Source organism: Rhincodon typus, chromosome 4 (assembly GCF_021869965.1).
Source record: "Rhincodon typus isolate 14 chromosome 4, sRhiTyp1.1, whole genome shotgun sequence".
NCBI classification, from domain to species: domain Eukaryota; kingdom Metazoa; phylum Chordata; class Chondrichthyes; order Orectolobiformes; family Rhincodontidae; genus Rhincodon; species Rhincodon typus.
The window spans coordinates 66,145,154-66,166,616 of record NC_063335.1 but is presented as its reverse complement, the minus strand read 5'-3'; the positions used below and the strand labels follow the sequence as shown (position 1 = coordinate 66,166,616).

Sequence of the window (21,463 nt, the reverse complement as noted above, 5' to 3'; positions counted from 1 at the left end):
TACACCGACTCAATGGGTTCAGGATACATATTCAATTGGTGTAGATTTTACAATGTTATGCTTGATGTTTGATTATTTGTTTATATGTTTGTATGAGAACAGGTAATAAGAAAAGCAAGACATAAAACCTGCAGTTGTTTTAAATGGTGTGAGCTTCATTGGCAAAGCATATATTGCCATTTCCTTGATGTCAGCTGTCTTCCTGAATTGCTATTCGGTATAGACAAAACGACAGTTTTGTTCGGGAGGGAGTTCCAGATATTTGACGAGCAGCAGTGAAGGAATGGTAACAGAATTCCAAGCAAAACATTCCCTCCAAGATGCACATGCCAATTACTGCACCAACACATAGCTCTGACTCGCAGGAGCAGCTGCTGTGGGCATGGACTGCAGCGAAATGAAAAAATATGAACAGAGCATCGGTTCCACATCAGGTGTATAACTCGGAGGAAAACTTGCACGTGGAGGTATTCCTGTGCAAGTGTTGTCCTTATCCGATGAGATGCTAGAGATCGCGGATGTTGAAGGTGCTTTGATGAGTTGCTTCACTGCATCTTATAGACGGTACACACTGCTGCCACTGTGCACTAGTGAAGAAGACATTGAATGCTTAAGGTCATAGATTGGCTGCCTTTCAAGCAAGCTCACACAATGTCGCCGAAGCTACTCCTGTCAAAGCAAGGAAGAATACTTCATCAAATGCCTTGTAAATAATGACAAGGCACAAAGCAAGATGGTTGTTGGAGATCAGTCATCTAGGCTGCAGTACATCTCTGCAGGAGTTCCTCAGATTAGTGTCCTAGGCCTAGGCATCTTCAACTGCTTCATCAATGAACTTCGCTCCATCATAAGGTCACAATTGAGGAAATTCACTGTGATTGCGTAATGTTCAGCATCATTCATGACTCCTCGGATACTGAAGAACTCCATGCCCAAATGCAGCAAGACCTGGACAAAATCCAGGCTTGAGATAAAAAAAGTGGCAAGTAACATTCATGCTACACAAATGCAAGGCAATGACATTCTCCAATAAGAAACCATCTAATCATCTCCCCTTGACATTGAATGGCATTATCGTCACTGAATCCTGCACTATTAACATCTGGGGGGTTACCATTGACCAGAAACAGAACTACACAAGTCATATAAATGCTGCGGCTACAAGTGCAAATCAGAATTAGGAACCCTACAGTGAGTAACTCAACATCTTCGTGCCCAAAGCCAGTCCACCATATAGGAGGCACAGTTCAAGAGTGTGATGGAATACTCCCTACTTGCCTTGATGTGTGCAGCTCGAATAACATTAAAGAAGCTTGACAGTATTCAGAACAAAGCAAACAGCTTGATTGGCAGCAGACACCACAACATACACTCCCTCCACCACTGACCCTCAGTAACAGTCGTGCATACTGCCCACAAGATGCACTGCACCGCACTAAAACTTCATCGAAGGCCCTTAGACAGCAGCTTCCAAATGCACGACCACATTCATCTTGAATGTCAAGAACAGCAGATAAATGGGAACACCACCACCTGCATTCCTCTCCAAGTCGCTCACCATCCTGACTTGGAAATGTATTACTGTTCCTTCACTATTGCTTGGTGAAAATCCTAAGTACATTGTGGGTCAACCTACAGCACATCAACTGTAGATTGGCACCACCGTCTCCAGGGCAAATTGGAATGAACAATAAATGCTGGCCCACGTGGTGACCCACACATTGCATAAGTGAATTTAAAAAATTAAAATTCTTTGGGAATCAGGAGGTAAGCTGTTGCCCAGAGAATTTACAGTCTCTAGAGCTATATGAGTAGAAAATAAAATTAATACACTGGTTCCATTAAGCTTCTAGTCAATCATAATCCCAGGGTGTTGATGGTAGGCAATTCAGCAATAGCAGTGCCACTAAATATAAATAGGAGGTTGTTTGATGCATTTGTTGAATATGGTCATTGCCTGACACTCATGTAGGATAAATATTACTTGCTGAATTGCCATCTCAGTCTTTTTACATGACTACTTCCGTATCTGAGGCCTCACAAATGGTACTGAACACTCTGCGATTCTTGATAAACATCCTCACTTCTGACCTTATGCTGGAAAGAAGGCCTGAGGAACTGTTGCAGAAATGTTATGGATTTGAACTGATTAGTCTCCAAGAACCTTAATCATGTTTCATTGTGCAATTTCAACCAAGACAATGTTTCTCTACAATTCCTATTAACTTCAGTTTTGCTTGGGCACTTTGAAGAGTAGATTCAAGGGGTGGCAAATAATTAGGTTGGATTTGTCCTGAGTTTTGTGGATGCTCCTGAGCATTTGTTTTTCATATTTTCAGATAAATTCTGGTGTTGTAGGGGCATCAGAATAGATTGTTCAGAATGTTGTTAAATTCTGGAGCACAAGGCCTAAATACTACAGTTGAGTTGTTGTCAGGGCCAATGGTCTTTCTTGTGTCGGTGACTTCAGTCATTTCTCAATATCATGTAGAATTAATCAAATTGGCTGAAGAGAAGCATCTGTGATGCTGGGGACCTTAGGAAGAGCCTGAGATGGATCATCCACTTTCCACTTCTAACTGATGTAAATATTATGTGAATGAACTTCAGTTAACAAGATTTTTTTGCTGTGCTGCTTTGCTATTTTATTCACAAATTAATAATTCTAATTCAATATTTTCCCTCAGATTAAAAAGATAAACAGGAATTTTCCTGTAAATCAACAGGTAAGTTGAAACATTTAATAAAATCGTTGCCAAATTTGTCAATCAGGTTCACTATATTTTGAATGTGCTTTTAACCTTTGCAGTAAAATGTCCTTGAAATAAATGCTAATAGCCAATAATGATTCCCTATGTGCATTAATTGCTAATAATATGATTATCAATATCATTAATGAAGTTATTCAAGGGATCATTCATTTGGACTGCACCACCAAATAATCTTTTGGGTACTGAATATTTTCTGCTATTTTAAGTATATCTTCATATTCTTTGGTAAGTTAAAATTCACATAGAATAAAAATTGGAATAAACTAATTTTTTTGGTTAGATTCAGTGAATCCTATATTCAAATGCATTTAATCAAGTGTTAAATTTATCAAGGGAGTATGCAATTAAAAAGAACTGGTAATTATAAGTAAAATTGCCAAGAAATGACAGACAAAATCTAATAGGGAATTAAATGTGATCTAAAATATAGGTTTATAACATTTATACATGTGTTTACACTGAGAGTTCCATCACTAGCAAAAGTAGAAAATGAAAAGAAGATAGCAATGTGGCATTATTGACTGAGAAGCTGCTGCCAACAAGGCTTGTTGAATGTATGTATGGGTTCATTTTGAGATTGTTTGTTCTACAGTCAAAGTTATTGAAACCTTGTATAGATCATTTAGAATGCAACATCAGCCAGTTTTGGAGTAGCGAACCTCAAGAGCATTGATGCATTGATGAAGGTTTGGAAAAGAGCTAGAAGAATAATTTCAAAACAAACTCAACATTATGACTTTCACAAGAGGTGAATTTCCATCTGACTAAAAAGATGGAGAGTCATGATCTAATTATTTAAAAAGTACAAAAAGGCAGTTGAGACATAGAGATAAAACACACAGTGTATACACTAGACAGAGTTGTAACTGAGATCAGAAGTTAGTCTTTTGTTCCCTTCATAAATTGTAAGTTTTCCAGACAGGAACCTAGGACATAATTTTCCATCATTGCTGATGTGAGGGCAGGCAGTCCAAAGACATGCAGGTTAGGTTGATTGGCCATGGGAACTGCAGTGTTACAGGGATAGGAAAGGGGGTTGCGTCTGAGTGGACTGCATTTCGCAGGGTAGGTGTGAACTCGAAGGGCTGAATGGCCTGCTTCCACACTGTAAGGATTCTATGATGTTAAGCGTCAACTAAATTGTTGCCCTACTGCCAAAAGAACTTGCTGTATAAAATGCTAATCAGCTTGTTAAGAACTGACTAGCTCACCAGTCATTGGTATCAGATCTGAGGCAAACAGTATCTTCATCCTAAAGACCATGGCAATCAAGGCCTATTCTTCAGGGGATCCAACAATGAGAAAGTCAATATTTTTCTTTTGCTTCTGTGAGTTGGGGATTGAAGTGAGAGGGGATTCAAAGAGGTCAGAGGCAAAGGTAGGATTGTGGCTTTTGGAGAGCCCCTTCCTTGTTCCAATCTCTGTCTCTGATTGCCTGCAGATTGGGGCAAATGGAAGCCATTGTAGCTGTCAATTGACTACTTAAGGGGCTTAATTTCTGACAAGTCAAGAAAGTCCGTAATGGACATTCGTGTCCAACATTTAATTGGTAAGGTGGTGACAAGGGTGTGTGTATATCTCCCCAGGGCCAACTTACCCAGTGATATCCCCTTTTTGCCATCTCTTTTGTTCAACCACTAGGATTGGAAAAAAAATCGCGACAGTAACTAATTGTTTGTTGAGGAACTGCTTCACACCAGAATTACATAATTCTGAGTGGAAATGTGATCAAAGGTAACAGGTCAAATTGTAGAGCTCTTTTAAAAATATAATCAAGTAGTTTGTATATTACAATCTTTACTGTGTTGTCATAACCAAGAAAATGTACTTTGGAAGAATACTTGTGGAAAAAATACTAGCTGGCCAGAGTTGAATATTGTGGAAAAAAAAAACGATTGACCAAATACTTTGGTATTTTACTTCAATCAGTGTGGGGTTCATGAGGAATTCTGCAGAACTTTTCACTCAGGCAACAACAGAAGAGGTTGAAGTTCATGATAGATTTAAATCTATGTGGTCAATGAAAGAATTAATAGGAAATAAATTCTGTTTGAACATGGGTGTTGCTGTCTAGCCCAGTATTTAGTTCCCATCCCTAACTGGTCTTGAGAAGGTAGTGGTGGTGAGCTGCTTTCTTGAACCACTGCAGTCCATTTGGTGTAGGTAGACCCACAATGCCATTTTAGGGAGGGAATTCTGGGACATTAGCCCAGCAACACTGAAGGTACAGCGATTTATTTCCACATCAGGATGTTGATTATTTTGGAGGGCAACTTGTAGGTGGTTGTGTTTTGACTCCCAATTGCTCAGTGTAACCCATTGATCAGTCTGTGCTGTTGTATTTTTTTCATTTGATTATAATATTGATATACTGTCCGCATTTGTGCATATGCCATCAATTTTATCTAGTGGAAATGGCCTGTGACCTAACAGCATGACAAATTTATATTAGTGTTTTATATCCTTCTTGGGAAAACATTATTACAATTCTAAATCAAAGTAGGCTTTTAAATAAAGCTATTGATCAAATCCTGCAGGTGTGCTTCACATGAAAAATCTAACTTCCAGAATCTTTATTAAGAGTTTATGCAAGCAATTTTTAGTATTTTGCTGTGCAATTTTAAAGGAGGGAAATATTGTATGAAAACTGCTTTTTGTTTAACATACTTCCCTAAAGTGTGTCAAAACTATAATTAGGAAATGTTGGTTATCTTTTGAAAAAAAAAACAAGATTATTTATCCCTGTTGTAAGTGTACATTTCAAGGAGAAACATTTGCATCCTTGAGTAACTTTGGAATATAGTTGAGCACATCACAACCTATAAACCCAGGAAAGGCATGCTGCAAAAGAAGCAGCAACCTATGATCATTCTTAAGATAGTTTTACAATTGTGTTTTTGTTTAGAGCTGCTTGTAAGAGTTATCACCAAATCACATTCCTGGACTTGACTGAAATAGGAGCAGGAGTAGGCCATTTTGCCCCATCAAGCCTACTCAAATATTCAATATGATCATAGCTGATCTTCTATTTCAGTGCCATATTCCTGCTTACTCTTCATACCTCTTGATGCCTTTAGTATCTAAAAATAAACTATCAGTCTCTTTCTTGAATATACTCATATTTTCAAGGTTCAGATACTGACATACAGCCAATGTACATGCGCCAGCAATATCTTCTTAGGGGTTCGCACAAAAACCAGGACAGCAATTCTATGGGCTATATGGTCATTTGGCTGCTGTCCAAGAGTCAAACTAAATATACTTGACTTTTCAAACCTTTCCATTTATAGTGGCCCTTTATATTCAATCACCCTCTTAACTGACAAAGAGCCTATGGCAGATGCATTTTAGTTCATTCAATTAATTTAAATTGGATATTACCACAAAATTTGCACAGTCCTTGGACTATATTCTTTATGTAGTTGCAGCACACATTGCACACTGACCTCCCACTAACATCATATGAAAATTACTTCAACTTTCTTATTACAAGCTACATAATTAAAAACTGCATAGCTTTCTTATAAACTGTATTCATACTTGCTCACTGCTTTCAATGTTGGATGCCTGGGTCCCACAAATGTGGTTTCCCCCCCTTGCCCAACACAGCTAAAGATTCCAACCTTTTCACCTGATAGAGGTCTGTGAGTAACTTACTGATAGCTTTAAGTTGTGTCTCTTAAGTGGCCATAGATTGATACGTCAGGGGGTGAAAAGGTGAGTGCCTAGAAAGCCATCCATTGGATTTTCCATGCCACCCCTGGCTCCCGCAACATAGAGGTAAAATCCAGATTAATATAGTGGTTGTGGTAGGACTGCAATGCAGATTCACAGAATTCAACGAATGGGTGAATTTATATTCCCTAGCATATGAAATATGAAGTGATTTGGCTGATTTTTGTTTTTAAGATTTTTCAAGGAATTAATATGGTAGATTGTGTGGGAGGCTGGGACAAGGGAACACATGTCTAGAATCACAGCCTGACCATTTAGGATAAAATATTTCTTCACAAAAACTGTGCAAGAAGAGTGAAACTCAAAATGTCAGAAAGCCTTAAGCTCTGCCTCAATTAATAATCAAATCTTAGATTGATTGATCTTTGTTCACCATGGACTTTGAAAGATATAGAGCCATAATGGTTAATTGATTTAGGAATCAAAACAGCCATGATGCTGTTTGGAACAGTGTATGGGGGAGAACACTTCCTATTCATAATTCTTGTAAAAAACCTGGGGTGGGATGGTTTGAGTATTATTAATTGTTTAACTGCTGGAAATGACAATCAGGTATTATGGCTGAAATAGTTTCAATGCAGGCCTAAATTTTGCAAGGTTGGATGAAAATCAGATTATCCAACTGTTAGGAGAATTTCTTTTATTCATTCAAGAGATGTGGGTGTCACTGCCTGGGCCGATAGCTATTGCTTGACCCTAGTTGCCCTTGCAAAAGTGGTGGTGACCAGCCTTCCTGAACCACTGCAGTCCGTGTGCTACAGGTAGACACAAAATGCTGTTAGGGAAGGAAGACACAGAAGGAACTCTGAAATCTAGAATAATGTCACCCAGTAAAAACTGCAGATTTAGGAGGGGATGGTTGGTTGTAATTACCTTTTGCCAATGAACTGTAAGCTCATTTGTGTGCCTGGTAGTGTGGGAAAAATCTGAAAGTGCAGCTGGTTACTCTATATGTTGTGGACTCCTTTGCAGCAAATTTTACCCTGACAAACTCGAATGTTAGCCTATCCAACAATCTGAGTTCTCTTTCAGACAAGGAGGATTCCAGGGGAGGCTGTAGAGTCAGATATGTCTGATCCCAATCTGAACAGAGAACCAATTTTAGGGTTCTCATTTCCAGACTCGAGGAAGGGGTGGGAGCTCGATAGGTGATCTGAGGAGCCATATGTTCCTAAAGAGGAACAAGTGTAAGGCATGTCCTTATCAAGAAGAGTCAACTCCCAAGATGGGAAGGGCAGATATAATTCAGGAGGCTGATGGTCCAATGCCAGCAAGGTGGTTGTGTCCAGTTTGTGTGGAGCTGATCTGATGGTGGAGTGCTTGTGGGACCAGGAAGAACGCTCATTCTGATGAAAGTTACATACTAAAAAAACAATTGGGGCTTGTAAATGTGGAAATACATGCACTACTAAACTCTTCTACAAAAGGACAACTACTTTCTACTGCCTGCACAGGACCATGCCTCTAATATTTGTTTCTTTAGCTGGTAGTGCCAGGAGCAACATAGTCAAACCAATTCAGATATTAATTCTCACCTTCTTACATTCTAGGGACTAGTAAATGGCAACTGGTGCCTTGTCTTCTGAGAGAAGTGAGGGAAATTGGAGGTGACATGGACAATGATGGTCATTCAAGGTTTGGGGCAGGAGGGCATCATAGCACCACCTGAATTTCCTTGATTCTGTTCCATCACCCATGGCATTGCAGAAGAAAACCAACCTCAAAGTCTTGAATTTTTGAACACTGATCAATAATCTCATCAATAATTTAACACAGTCCTTGCCATTTAACTGCCAAAAGAAACAAGTTTCAACACTTTTTTTTAAACGTGTCAGTCACATCTGCTGACAGAAAATTGAGCTAGACTTTATTTCCACAAATACTTCAGAAGTGAAGTATTGGCACAGTCAACTGACCTGGAAGTGAACTGCCCACAAAAATCAATCACTCTCAGTGGTGTAGATTTCTTCTTTTGTAATGTTGGTTTGAATCTGAGACAGAGTCACAGGAATCTTTAAAGAGCCACAGGGATCTTCAGTGATCCAGGTGCCATGGTGTTATGAAGCATGTTAAGCAGTGGTTTGGGCAAGTTCAGAACCAATAACATTATATTGGAACTGAAGCCACATGTAGACATTTAAAGGACAAAATGATCCAGAGGGGTCTGCCAGCGGTTGTTGTGGCAGCATTTAAAGTCATATTCCCCAGATTATTATCCTAGATCTCTTAATTATTAGTTCAGTGACATTACCACTATGCTACAAAAGTAAGTGACAGAGATAGAATGGGGATAGTTCATAATTAAGTTTAATAAATGTTGATGAGAATTCTAAATTGAAGGGGTTGTGTTACTGGAATCAGTATGTATTTATATCATAAGAATATTAGAATAAATGAATAAAAGAACTTAGGAAAGCAGGCATAGTATCATAACATCATTTAGAAAAAATAACATTTCTGATCTCATTTGGTAACATTGTGGACAAACTTTTGCAGGGATAGCAGATGCCCCATGCTAGGGCTAGAAGCAGGGGTAATTCAATTTTGGTGGGTGGCACTACCCAGTCTAGGAGAGAACTGCCAGTCCAAACAATGGGTCAGCAGATTAGCAGCTTCAGTAGCAGTACTGTTGGTGGTGGTCATTGCACGGGCGGCACCCACAGGATGAGGATGAGACGTGGGGTTGGTGAAGGGTTAACTGAAGGCAGGTAGCTCTATTGTCATGGAAGTGACTGTTTTGCTTCTGGGGACAGCACCTCCATAGACCATTGAGTATCTAAAGAGAAGGAATACTTTAATCCTCTGGAAGTCCACAGGGTTTATGTGATGATTTCCTGCAGTGACAAGCCCTTCTGATATTGGCCAAATACGTTTAGGACATGGGAAACTCATTCGTAACTCAATTGGTCCACCAGCAGGTGACAGATCTGCCACCCTTTCCACTGCTTGCAGAGTGACAAGGCAATGGGAGAATGTTGGTACCCTGGTGCCTTACTATTTCATTTTCCAAACTACTCATGCCACCAACTCATTGCTGACAGATCCAGAAATCTCTAGTCTGTGATACAAAGCACAGTTTGATTTAATGTTATTTCTTTTCATAACTCCAAAATATCTTAGTGGCAAATGGATTGAAAGATGTATTGACAATTGTCTGAAGAATTGATTTTTGGAAATTAAATTTGATTTAAACACAAATTTTGGCTTTACAAACATTTCTATACCCTTAAGGACAAAGAAAACTAATTCAGTTTGAAGTGCACGATAATTATACACCTAAAAGGCCTTCATAAGCAGAAGAAATCATGTGATATGAAATGTTTTTCAATAAGTGCCCTATGCATCATTTTAACTGCACCCTCAAGTTATTAAAATGTAACACCAGTCCATTTTTGATTTCTTTTTGTCAGATAATCTACATGGGCTGGGTAGAAGACCGGGAGCCAGACTCATTGCAAGACAAACTATACACACCAAAGTATTTAGCTGTGAGAGGCTCTTGCCTATACAAATTTACAGCACCTCCGGTATGTAATATTGTTCAGTTTTGACTTATTCAATATACATTTTTAACATAATTTTGCAAGTTAAAAATATGTAGCCAATGTGTTTTATTGAGTATGATGAGGTACTACACTGACACATGCTGAATAATGTGAATTCAGTATTATGACCTGCATTTATACATTTTATCCTTTGCAGTCATGAAGGAGGAATAATTTATTTACCTTTTAACAAGTCTAAACTAAGCATAATTCTAATGCAGATGTAAATTGAGGCATGTCTTTATTCCAAGAGTAAATAATCAATCAAAAATGTACAACATAAATTTTAAATCAATGCAAATTTTACTGTTGGATAAATTAATTTTAGACTAAATAGTGCTAATGATCTTGTTGCCAATTATTATTGCCGCTGAGCTTGCTACTGTAGTCAGTAGTATTGAAAAACTGAATTCAGCTAGAGTGTAATCACTAGGCCTACCCTTCGAACACTATTGTTTCATGAACAGAACTATTGCATAGCCATAGTTCATGAAAGCCTATCGCAATGCTTTAGTGTCCATTTGGCCCTTTGTGAATAACAACCTTTTATTTTACTATAAAGAACTTAACCTGTCATTAAGATTTTAATTGTTACATAGCTAATCCATATGTTGTCTCTACAACATAAGGGCAGATTGCAGCAAAGTGGCCAAAGATGTAATCAAGAAACTTTCCAACGTGTTATATCTGCTTTGTTGAAAAGCACCTCCAATTGCAAGATTTTCCTTCTGGGGAGTGTTATGGAATTGAGCTTATTAATCCTAGAAGTGGAGTGTAGGCATCCACAGAGGAGAGCACATGTTGACGCAGTCTGGGTAGAAGGCCTGCCTCAGTTCTCTGGGATTTTGCACCATTGTTCTTAAAAGATTTTTGACAATCTAGTCCCTCATGCTCCCTACCATCCTATAGCCCTTTATAATCTCCGTGGCAAACGCATAGCCATTTATGCAGTATCCACTGTGGGAAAACCTCAGGAGTCATAAGGAGATGAAATAAATTTCTAAAAATCTAATATATCTCCACTTTACAGAGCTAAAAGTGAAAAATCCACTGATAGAAACAGCAAAGATTTTAAATTTTCTCCAGTAGCTAATGTCTTAAACAAATTTCATCCATTGATAGGTGTTAAGCTGATAATCAGGCTGGGAACGTATACCAACATTTCCTGTAAATTTTGCGACTGCCTGCATGCTCAGTTGCTCCAACCTCTATATACGATAATTAGTGTCAGCACGCTGATCACAGCATTGATTTCTGGTTCTGGGAGTTGTTGCTACGCACAGACCTTGGAGGCTCACACAGCCAGAAATAAAATTATAGGGAGTGCTGAATCCCTGTTGAGATTATTTTAACTTTCAAAACTCAATGAGCATTCATTATAAATGGCCCTTAGATAAAGGTTAAGAATGAACTCTATTAAAGCTGGATAGCAGATGCTACAGTGCTGGATTATGAACCAAAGCAATCCAGCGGAGGTATTTCTTTCAAAATTACTGATAGTTTCTTTTAGCACGAGAGCTTCTTATGGTGCAGTGTTAGTACCCCTATCTCTGAGCCAGGAGGCCTGGGTTCAAATCCCACATGCTCCAGAGAAGTGTAATATCATCACTGAACATGTTGATTAGAAAATTGAAGAGCAGGAAATTTTAAAAAATGAACTTCCAATTGTGACAATTAAATAGAACTTATCTTTCTTTCTGGGGAATTTCCTCAATAAATTGGTGACTCCTACACTGCAATTAAAGGATCTTGCAGTGGAGGCTGTTTGAACTCAACAGCCCTTTCTTCTATGACTTAGTAAATACCTTGCAAGTAGAGTCATTTACAGCACAAAAGAAAGCCATTCAACTCATCAAGCCCAGTCTGCAGATTAATCCCCTTAGGCCTCCAGGTTTATTTCTTTCAAGTTCCTTTCCAATTTCCTTTGGAATCATTGGTTGTTTTCTAACTTTTTTCTGATCAACCTGTTCAAATATATTATTACATACCTCTGGAACAGGTGGAACTTGAATTCAGACCTCCTAGCTTAGAGATAGGGGCACTACTTTGTTGCTTTCAGAGTAGCAGTTGTTCCACGTTCCATCGACGATATCCTCTTTTTAGTTATAAATGAAATAAAATCTCCCATGCCCCATTCTTCATGTTGTTGCTCCTTTAATGCTGCCAAATATGTGATTTGTAAATATTTTCTGAAATTACAGCATATAAACAAAAGTTACCATATTAAATGAAACATGTTATTAATCCACCTATCAGGAATAATTCAAAATACAATCAGAATAATTTGAATGATAAACTAGTAATGATCCAGATTTGGTTGAAAGTTAGTAATCAAAGGTGAATGTCAGACAACTTTGCCAAAATGTGGTTTTCAATTCTATGGTTTATTAGCTGCTTCATTGGAAAAAGAAATAAAATTGTTTATGGTCTTTCTTCCCACAAAAAAATCTTCTTGTTTAGACTATTTCTAATATACTTATATTTTATTTTCTCTTTTGGTGAACTAAAAGTTAAAGGAAGGGATGCCAGTTCTGGAGAAGGAAATACTTCTCTAGGAAATACATAGCTTTACATAGATGCTTTACATCCATGATTTACGTAGACCTCTTGACTAAAATATCTTCAAGTTAAAAAAAATCACCGCAGATGCTGGAGTTTTTGAAATAAAGAAATTTGAAAGAAACATGTTTGGAGCAGGAGATATCGATGTTGAGGTTCGCAGTTCATATGGGTTCAGTATGATGGTCTGGATGGCCAAAGTCACAATTTGAGTATTTCCTCATGATCCACTTGTGCAGTAAGTTACCAAAAATTCCTTGGTCTGCCATCAAGCAGTTGAGAGTTGTATAAATTTTCTGTGCAAGTTTAAAACTTCGGACTTCAGCACATGGGTCACTTACCATGTTGCAGCTTGTGATTGTGGAATATTGCACAATCTTAGCATGTTACATTGCCTTTTCTGTTGCAAAGGTATAACTAAAGTTAGTTCAAAAGTGGCTACCTGATGTGAGTCCGCATCTTAATCTCAATTAGTGCAATTTATATAAGAGAGATGGTGATGATGCTGGGATGAAACTTTCTTTCTTATTTCATTTGGAAAATTGAGAACCGGAGAACTTTGGAACACATTTTTGGAACTGCTAACGTGGATTTTGATGACGTTTCAGCAATTTGAAAGATTGTTCTGTTTGCACCTTGTGTACAGGTACACATTGAGTCAGCACAATAGATAATTGAAGGAAAATGGCTTTGAAAGTGTATTTAGAAACAACGGATTTCAACTCTTAGAAAGTGGGTTGTGCTCTAGATAGACCCACGATGCTCTGAGGGAGAGAGTTCCAGGATTTTGACCCAGTGGCAATAAAGTAATGCCGATATATTTAGAAGTCGGGATGGTAAATAACCTGGAGGAGAACTTGCAGGCAATAGTGTTTTCATGTATCTGCTGCCTTTGTCTTTCCAGATGGAAATTGTTGTGGGTTTGGAACGTGGTGTCTAAGGATCTTTGGTGAATTTCAACAGTGCATCGTATTGATAGTCCCCACCACTGTTACTAAGCATAGCTAATGGAAGGAGTGGATGTTTGTTGATTGGTACCGATGAAGCAGGCTCCTTTGTCCTGAATGATCTCAAGCTTCTTGAATGTTGTTGGAGCTACACCCACCTAAGCAAGTGAGGAGTATTCCTTCACATTCTTGGCTTTTGCTTTGTAGATGGTGGAAGAGTCAGGAGAGTCAGGAGGTGAGTTACTCGCTGCAGTACTCCTAGCCTCTGACCTGTTCTTGTAGTCACTGTAATTATATGGTAAATCCAGTTGAGTTTCTGGTCAATCGTAACCCCAATGAGATTGATAGTGGAGGATTCAGGGATGGTAATGTCATTGAATAACATGGAGCAATTGTTAGGTTGTCTCTTATTGGTCATTGCCTGGCATTTGTGTGGAGAAAATGCGACTTGCCACTTGCAAGCCTCATTGCATTTGGGCATGGACTGCTTCAGTATATGAGGAGTCACGAGTGGTGCTGAATATTGAGGAGTCATCAGCAAACATCCTCACTTAGGACGTTATAATGGAGGGAATGACATTGACGAAGCAGCTAGAAATGATTGGGCCTTGGACGCTACCCTGAGGAACTCCTGCAGAGATGACTGGAGCTGAGATGACTGACCTCCAACAACTACAATCATTTTCCTATGTGCTAAGTTTGACTCCAAATCCAATTCTCCAAGCGGAGAATTTTCCTTTGATTCCCAATGGTTACAGTTTTCATAAGACTTCTTCATGCCCCATTTGGTCAGATGTGACTTTGATGTTAAAGGCAGTCACTCTCACCTCACCTCTGGAATTCAGCTTTTTTGTCCATGTTTGAAGCAAGGCTAAAATGAGGTCAGGAGCTTTGAGACCCTGGCAGAACACATACTGGGCACCAGTGAGAAGGCTATTGCTGAGCAGATGCAACTTGATAGCACTGTTGATGACACCTTCCATCACTTTACTGACGCTTGAGAGTAAACTAATGGGGTAGTAATTGGTTGTGTTGGATTCATCCTGCTTTGTGTGTCCAGGACATTCCTGGGAAATTTTCCACATTGTCAGGTAGATGCCAATGTTGTATTGGTATTGGAAGAAGACAAATGAAAGTTTTCACATTTAGCTGGAAGTTAGTAAAGTAGGAGATGAGGATAAAGTAGATGATTTCTCATTATATTAAGAGTGGGTATTTTTGACGCAGTTTTTGAAACACCCGAGTTCTATGGAATATGCTGATGTTCATGAAACTCGGAACTTTTATAATGGCACAATAATAAAATTGCACTGAAAGTTATGTTTCGAGAAAGGAAAAGGATGCTAAATGACACTGTTGCAGAAAGGAAAAGGGTGCTAAATGACACTGTTGCAGATTTTATTCTTGGATTTAAGAAACTCACCTTGCTGTAGGTAAGGCATAAATTTGAAATCAGCCTTGGAGACACCTTCTTATAAAATTCCTATAGTTCGCATTTTTTGATCAATGACAATAATTTGACATGGAAGGCAGCCTCTAATGTAGCTACAGTGATAAAAATGATAGGAAGAGATAGTTGTAATGATATTCTCTCATAATATCCTTTTTTTCTTGTCCTAAACAAGTCTGTGTTCTGTGAGAATGTGATGATTATAAGTCAAATAGTTCCACAGGTTGCTAGATGTTAACATTTAGTTTTGCTTTACAATAATGCCAGGGCTTATTGCAAGTTTTTTTAACAGGTCACTTAAGACAGCTTTGGGGTCATAGAAGAGCAGTTCAAAAGATTGCAGACAGGAACTGAAGGTTAGTGAGTTGAAGAAACAGAAACAGCATTAGACTCTATATTAGGCAGTGCTGCTGTTAGCTTGCTGCTAAAGTCACCTGAACAATGCAAGCTCTGTGTCATTGCAGTACTCGGTGATTTCATGCAGCAGGTCAGTAGCTCTGGGTTTCAGGGTCAGGAATGTTCTGGAAGCTATGCGGACTCAGAAGAATCTTTGTGCACTAATAAGTCAACTTGGCTGAGAGTTGAGGGTTGAAAAACCACAAGCTATATTTGCTTGTTACAATTGAGCAAACTTAGAGCTCAGGGAGAACCTAGGGTAGCTTTGAACATGAAGTAAGCTGTCAGTGAAAAGTTGGAGTTATGTCTCTGAAAAAGTACTGGGGTGCAGATTTCAGAGTTCATGGTGCATGGACCCAGGGCAGGGAAGTAATGGACCAGAATAGGAGCAGTTGTTGAGACAGCCTGTCACTGAGTGGCTTTTGAGAGGTAGTCTCAAACCCAATTTGGCAAATGTAGAAAAATGTGATCTGTTGTGAAGTTTAATGAAATTTGGTGACCAACTGTGTCATTAATGTCTGAGAGCAGTTTCTGAGATTGCTATAGGATCTGTCTTAATTGCATTTGATATTTTTACATGTGCTGTGTTGGGGTACTCAATAACAGTATATTACTTATTTTGACCACTTGTTAATTCTGGGTATTAGAAATACATTGTTCATGTTTTGTAGATTCAATTACTGGTCTAAATTATATAGCAGAGTCTTGTGTTTTTTTGTTAAAAATCATGGTTTATTCTCGTAGTTAGTCCTTTGAATCTCATGTTTTATATATCTCTAACCAGTTTAGGATCATAGGATAAATGTGCCGATTTGGTCTGAGATCATAATACAAGGCTGAATTTTCCTATATTCAAGAATAGTGTGTTTTCCAGTGAGAGTCATGACAATCCATCAGCGAAGGACACCTCTTTTTACAGCCAGACTTTTATTCTTCACCTCATCAATTGTGTATTCAGGATCCACAGTGCCCATCTCATTGAATTGCACAGGATGAGAAGTAGAAGTGCTCATCACTGCTTGGACCTTCTGGCATTCATATTGCTGGTGCCATATTTAACACTGGGAGTGAGATAAAGTGAAAAAAAAGATTTTGGAAAAAGATGTGAGAATTTATTTACGATTACAAAACCCTAAACTCACCACTGTTCGTAAATCATTTGATTTTGTTAAATTTTATCTTTCTGAACAAACAAAAATAAATTACATTTAATCTTTTGTTCAACATTCTATTGATTGTCACAAATGCTAATCTTGTTCAAGTCATGTTCTGTATTAAAGCTAAATGACCCAAATAATTAAATATCTAATTCATTTCTCAGGTGACCACATTGGATTGGACAAAAGCAGTGAGGAGTTACACAGTCTATGAAATTATGTGCAAAATTCTGAAGGTATGAGCAAGTAGACTGTGTTGGCATTTACAGTAGTGTACTGATGTGCTAATTTACTTACCAGCAAACATGACTCAGAACCATGTATAAAGCTGTGAAATTTCAGAATATTGCCAATGAGCTGTTTTAGTCTTTGAAGCTTCTGACATCTAGTGACAAGTGAGGCAGACAGGCCACATGCTTCTGTCTATTTCTGCAAAATATATTACCCTACAGTAGGTTCACCAGAGGCTATAGCTTGTAGGATACCACTGAACGGGCAGGGAAAATGGCGGAGAGGATAGGATAGCCTTACTGATAAGAAACAAAATCACTTCAATATGGAGAGGAGATATAATGAAGGAAAAGCTTCCAGTGGAGACCTTATGGGTAGAACTGAGGAAATGTAAAGGATGTAAAACTGTAATAGGTGTTGTGTATCAACCCATTTCTAGCTGCTGTGAAGTGCTAGATTGTATAAATGCAGAAATTCAATAAATGTGTGGCAAAAACAGTAGCATCAATAGGCAATTTTAAATTTAACAGAGATTTGGAGAGGCCGATAAACACCTGTCAAAAAGGCAGTGAATTTCTGGAGTGTGTCCAGGACAGTTTCCCACAACAATATGCCCTGGCTGCAACAAGGGGACAAGTAATATTGAATTTAGTAATGAGTGGGATTTAATTAGTAATCTGATTGTGTGTGAACATTTATCAACTAGTGATAGTAACATTCTGGAGTTCAATGTAGCATTTGTCACTGGAATTTCAGGTTTAGGTAATGAGATGAGACAAGACAGTCTGTAGTAAAATGAGTAAAACAGGTGAAGAATAAAAGAGGATGTTTAAAGAAACATTTAATGCAATACAGAACCAGTTTAGACACCTGAAAAGGGAGAGCTCCACTTCAGCCATTAACAACTAAAGATATAAGGGACAGCATAAAACTAGAAGAAAGGACTTACAAAATTGCAAAAAAGGGCAGAGATCCTGCTGAATGACAAAGACACAAAGACCAGCAAAGGGTCACAAAGCAGATTATAAGAGCTACTAAAAGGGATTATGAAAGGAAACTTCCAGGGGACATCAAATTGATAATTAGAAATTTTATAGCTACAAAAAGAGAAAGCAAGTGGTCGTAGCAATTTTGGCCCAGTAAAGACAGAAAGTGACGATATTGTTAGTACCTTTGGGGAAGTGGCAGACAAAATGAATAATAACATTGCCTCAGTATTTGCAGTAGAAAAAGAAGCTAGCTTGCCAGAAATACGGACAAAATTAATCATGGATCGAGGACTAAATAAAATGAAAATAAGTAAAACAACGATAATGATGAAATAAATGCAATTAAAACATAACAATCCGCAGGACATGGTAGTTTCCATCTGAGGGTGTTAAAGGAAATATTGTAGATGCCTTCATGATAATCTTTTGGAGTTTCCCAGGTTCGGGAGTCATCTCTTTGGATTGGAAAACTGAACAGTCACTCTGCTTTTTAAGAAGGACGGAAGAGGAAAACCAGGAAATTACAGACCAGTTAGACAAACATCTGTGGTGGGGAAATTGTTGGAGTCTATAATCAACGATAGGGTAACTGAACACATCAAAAATTTTCAGTTAATCAGGGACAGCCAGGATGGATTCATGACAGGTAGTTCATGTCTGACAAACCCCATTGAATTTTTTGACGAAAGTTATGGACAGGGATATTGATGGTCTGTGGATATTGTTTATTGAAGAAGACCTTTGATAAAGGACCACATAAGAGGTTTTTAAGTCAGGTAGAAGCCCACAGAATTGAAAGCAAATTACTGACATGATTGGAAAATTGGTTGAGTGCAGATGACAAAGTAGGGATAATGGCTAGATACTCAAATTGACAGGATGTTACTAGTGATATCCCACAAGGATCTGTGTTAAGTCCTCAATTATTCACCTTATTTATTAATTACTTGGATAATGGGATAGAAAATTATGTATCCAAATTTGCTGATGACATAAAGTTAGGCAGCATTATAGACAATGTAGATTATAGCATAAAATTACAAAGGGATATTGATAGACTAAGTGAATGGGCATAACTGTGGCAGATGGATTTCAATGTAACCAAACGTGAGATTGTCTATTTTGGACTGTATTTCCTAGATGGTTTGAATTTGAATACACGGGATGTCCAAAGACACTTGGGAGTTCATGTGCATAGATCTTTAAAATGCCACAAACAGGTGTGAAAAATAACAGCCGTTATATCTAGAGGACTGGAGTATAAGGATGCAGAAGTTATGCTGCAGTTATACAAGACTCTGGTTAGACCCCACTTAGAGTACTGTGAGCACACCTGTGCACCACACCTTAGGAAGGTTATATTGTCCTTGGAGGGAGTACAATGTAGGTTTGCAAAAATGATACCTGGACTACATGGGTTAAGTTCTAAGGAGTGGTCATACAAATTAAGCCTATTTTCTCTGGAATTTATAAGATCCAGGAGTGTTCATGTTGAAGTCTTCAAGATATTAGCAGGGAAAGACAGGGTAGATAAAGATAATTTATTTCCATAGTTTGAAGATTCTAAAACTAGGGGGCATAGTCTAAAAAGTAAGGCCAAACTGTTTGAAGTAGATATTAGGAAGCACTTCTGTGCACAAAAGGTGGTAGAGGTTTGGAACTCTGATACACAAGTGGCAGTTGATGCTAGATCAGTTGTTCATTTTAAATCTGAGAAAGGTTTCTTTTTGTTAATCAAAGTTATTAAGGGATAAGGTCCATAGAGAGGTATATGGAGTTAGTCTACAGATTAGCATTGATCTCTTTGAATGGCACAACAAGCTGAAGGGGCTGAATGGTGTATTCCTGTTTCTTCGTTCATTTGTTCCTCTGTCCTATGTTCACAATAAGAATGGCTGACCAGGAAACTGGCCAGTTCTTATCGCCTGTCATAGGAGTATTGGAAAGATTTACAGGTTGATAATTTCTGTGGTCATGAAGTCATGGAGTTGGGACTGAAACCGAGAGCTTCTGGATCAGAAGCAGAGGCAATATCCTCTGCATGACAAGATCTTCTCTCCAGCTGTCATTGCTGCTTCAAGTATTACCTTATTCAATTTATTTAATAGGCTGAAGGAAATCTGAGTGCTCAGAAATGAATTCCTTACTGTATGTTGCTGATGTTAAGTATTTGTACATTCATATTCAAAAGCTTCATTTTTAAATTTTACTTGCTTAGACTCTGTTTTGTCAAAGGTGAAACATGAGCAGCAATTGAAAGGCAGAGTTTGATGTATTTTATTTAGCTTTTGTGCAGTATAGGAATGTTCTGAAAGACAGTGCTTCGTAGCTTTAAAACAGTTTTGTAAGTGAACTGACTGATTGCATTAATCTTCTATTAGTGGAATTCCTTTACACTTCTTTTCACTTTTAAAATTAGCAATTTTTCCACTTCAACGGATTTACTGTATTATAAAGTAGTGAAAATCTTTTGTGTAAATGTGTCTTTTATCACCACATCTAAGAGTCTTTGAGAGACAAAGTCAAGTTGCAGGCATGTGGTCATCAGGAAACTACAGCTCAAAGAAGTATTTTGTGCATTTTTGTTTATTAAAGAGAAAATAAGTATTTGCAGAAAATCACTATCATCGTATCTTGCCACTGTTCCATTTGGAGACTCCTGAATTTCTGGGACTCATCTCTGCAAGCCTGCTGTTGCTCATTTAGCGGACATTTATAATGGCTAGTATTATGGAGGTGGCTTTGAGGTACAAAGCACATGGAGTTTTGAGGCTGTTTTGTCGCATGAAAATGTGACTTTGCAACTCTGTGGACAGTAATTGTAATGATGGACAAGTTTCTAACTTATGGCAGAGAGAATTTCTGTTCTGCATATTAACCATTGACTTTCTTTTCTGCAAGTAACGACAATAAAATAAAACAATTCCGATGACAACCCATGGATGTGGGAAAATCTTGACAGTGCAACCCGGGAAAATATTTGCATACTGAATTTGATTCAAATTGTTATTGTTCATTTTACACTACATTTAACTTCAGCTGGAACAAACAGATTCACCGGAGATCTCCCCCACAGCTGCCCAGTGCCATGATTAACCATTAGATTTACTTTCTCACTTTCGTTTGGCAAAACTTCCACAGAAGTTTATTAAAGTTAAACTTACATTTAATGTTAATTTAACATGAAGCTTAATTGAATACATTTTCTAAATTGTATAATTACCTAAAATAAGAAGCTGCGTAAATCACATTTTTAAAAAAACTATTAAAATCCACAAATCATGCATTCTATATACTAGAAATGATGCCTACTAACGATGATGGACAGTGCAAAATTACACAGTATTGCTTACATGGAAAAACATGGTTTTGTCCATCCAGGCCATATTGCTATTTCTGCATGAGCAGGAAACTTTCCTGTGCCTATCCTGTACTTTTGCTTCTCATGATGCTCTTTATCCTTACTTCTTTCAAGACATTGTTAGCCTATTCCTAAATTTTCAACTACCTGCTTCGATGGGAATCAGTGGTTCAAAATGAGATGAAGGTATTAGGACATCAACTTTCCCTGGCAAGCCTGCAAATGGACAAGCAGCAAACCCAACTATTGCAACTACAATAGAGATAACAAGGTGAAGAGCTGGATGAACACAGCAGGCCAAGCAGCATCAGAGGAGCAGGAA

At 38.1% G+C, this 21,463-nt stretch overlaps 1 protein-coding gene across 1 annotated transcript in view; it reads left to right on the top strand.

The window, feature by feature from the left end:
- sntg1 (syntrophin, gamma 1) overlaps positions 1 to 21,463 on the top strand; it is a 175,819-nt gene that overhangs the window by 130,508 nt on the left and 23,848 nt on the right. The window contains exons 12-14 of the mRNA XM_048596124.1: positions 2,688 to 2,726; positions 9,917 to 10,033; positions 16,725 to 16,796. Coding sequence (XP_048452081.1) covers positions 2,688 to 2,726; positions 9,917 to 10,033; positions 16,725 to 16,796 — 228 coding nt within the window. The remainder of the gene's footprint in view (positions 1 to 2,687; positions 2,727 to 9,916; positions 10,034 to 16,724; positions 16,797 to 21,463) is intronic.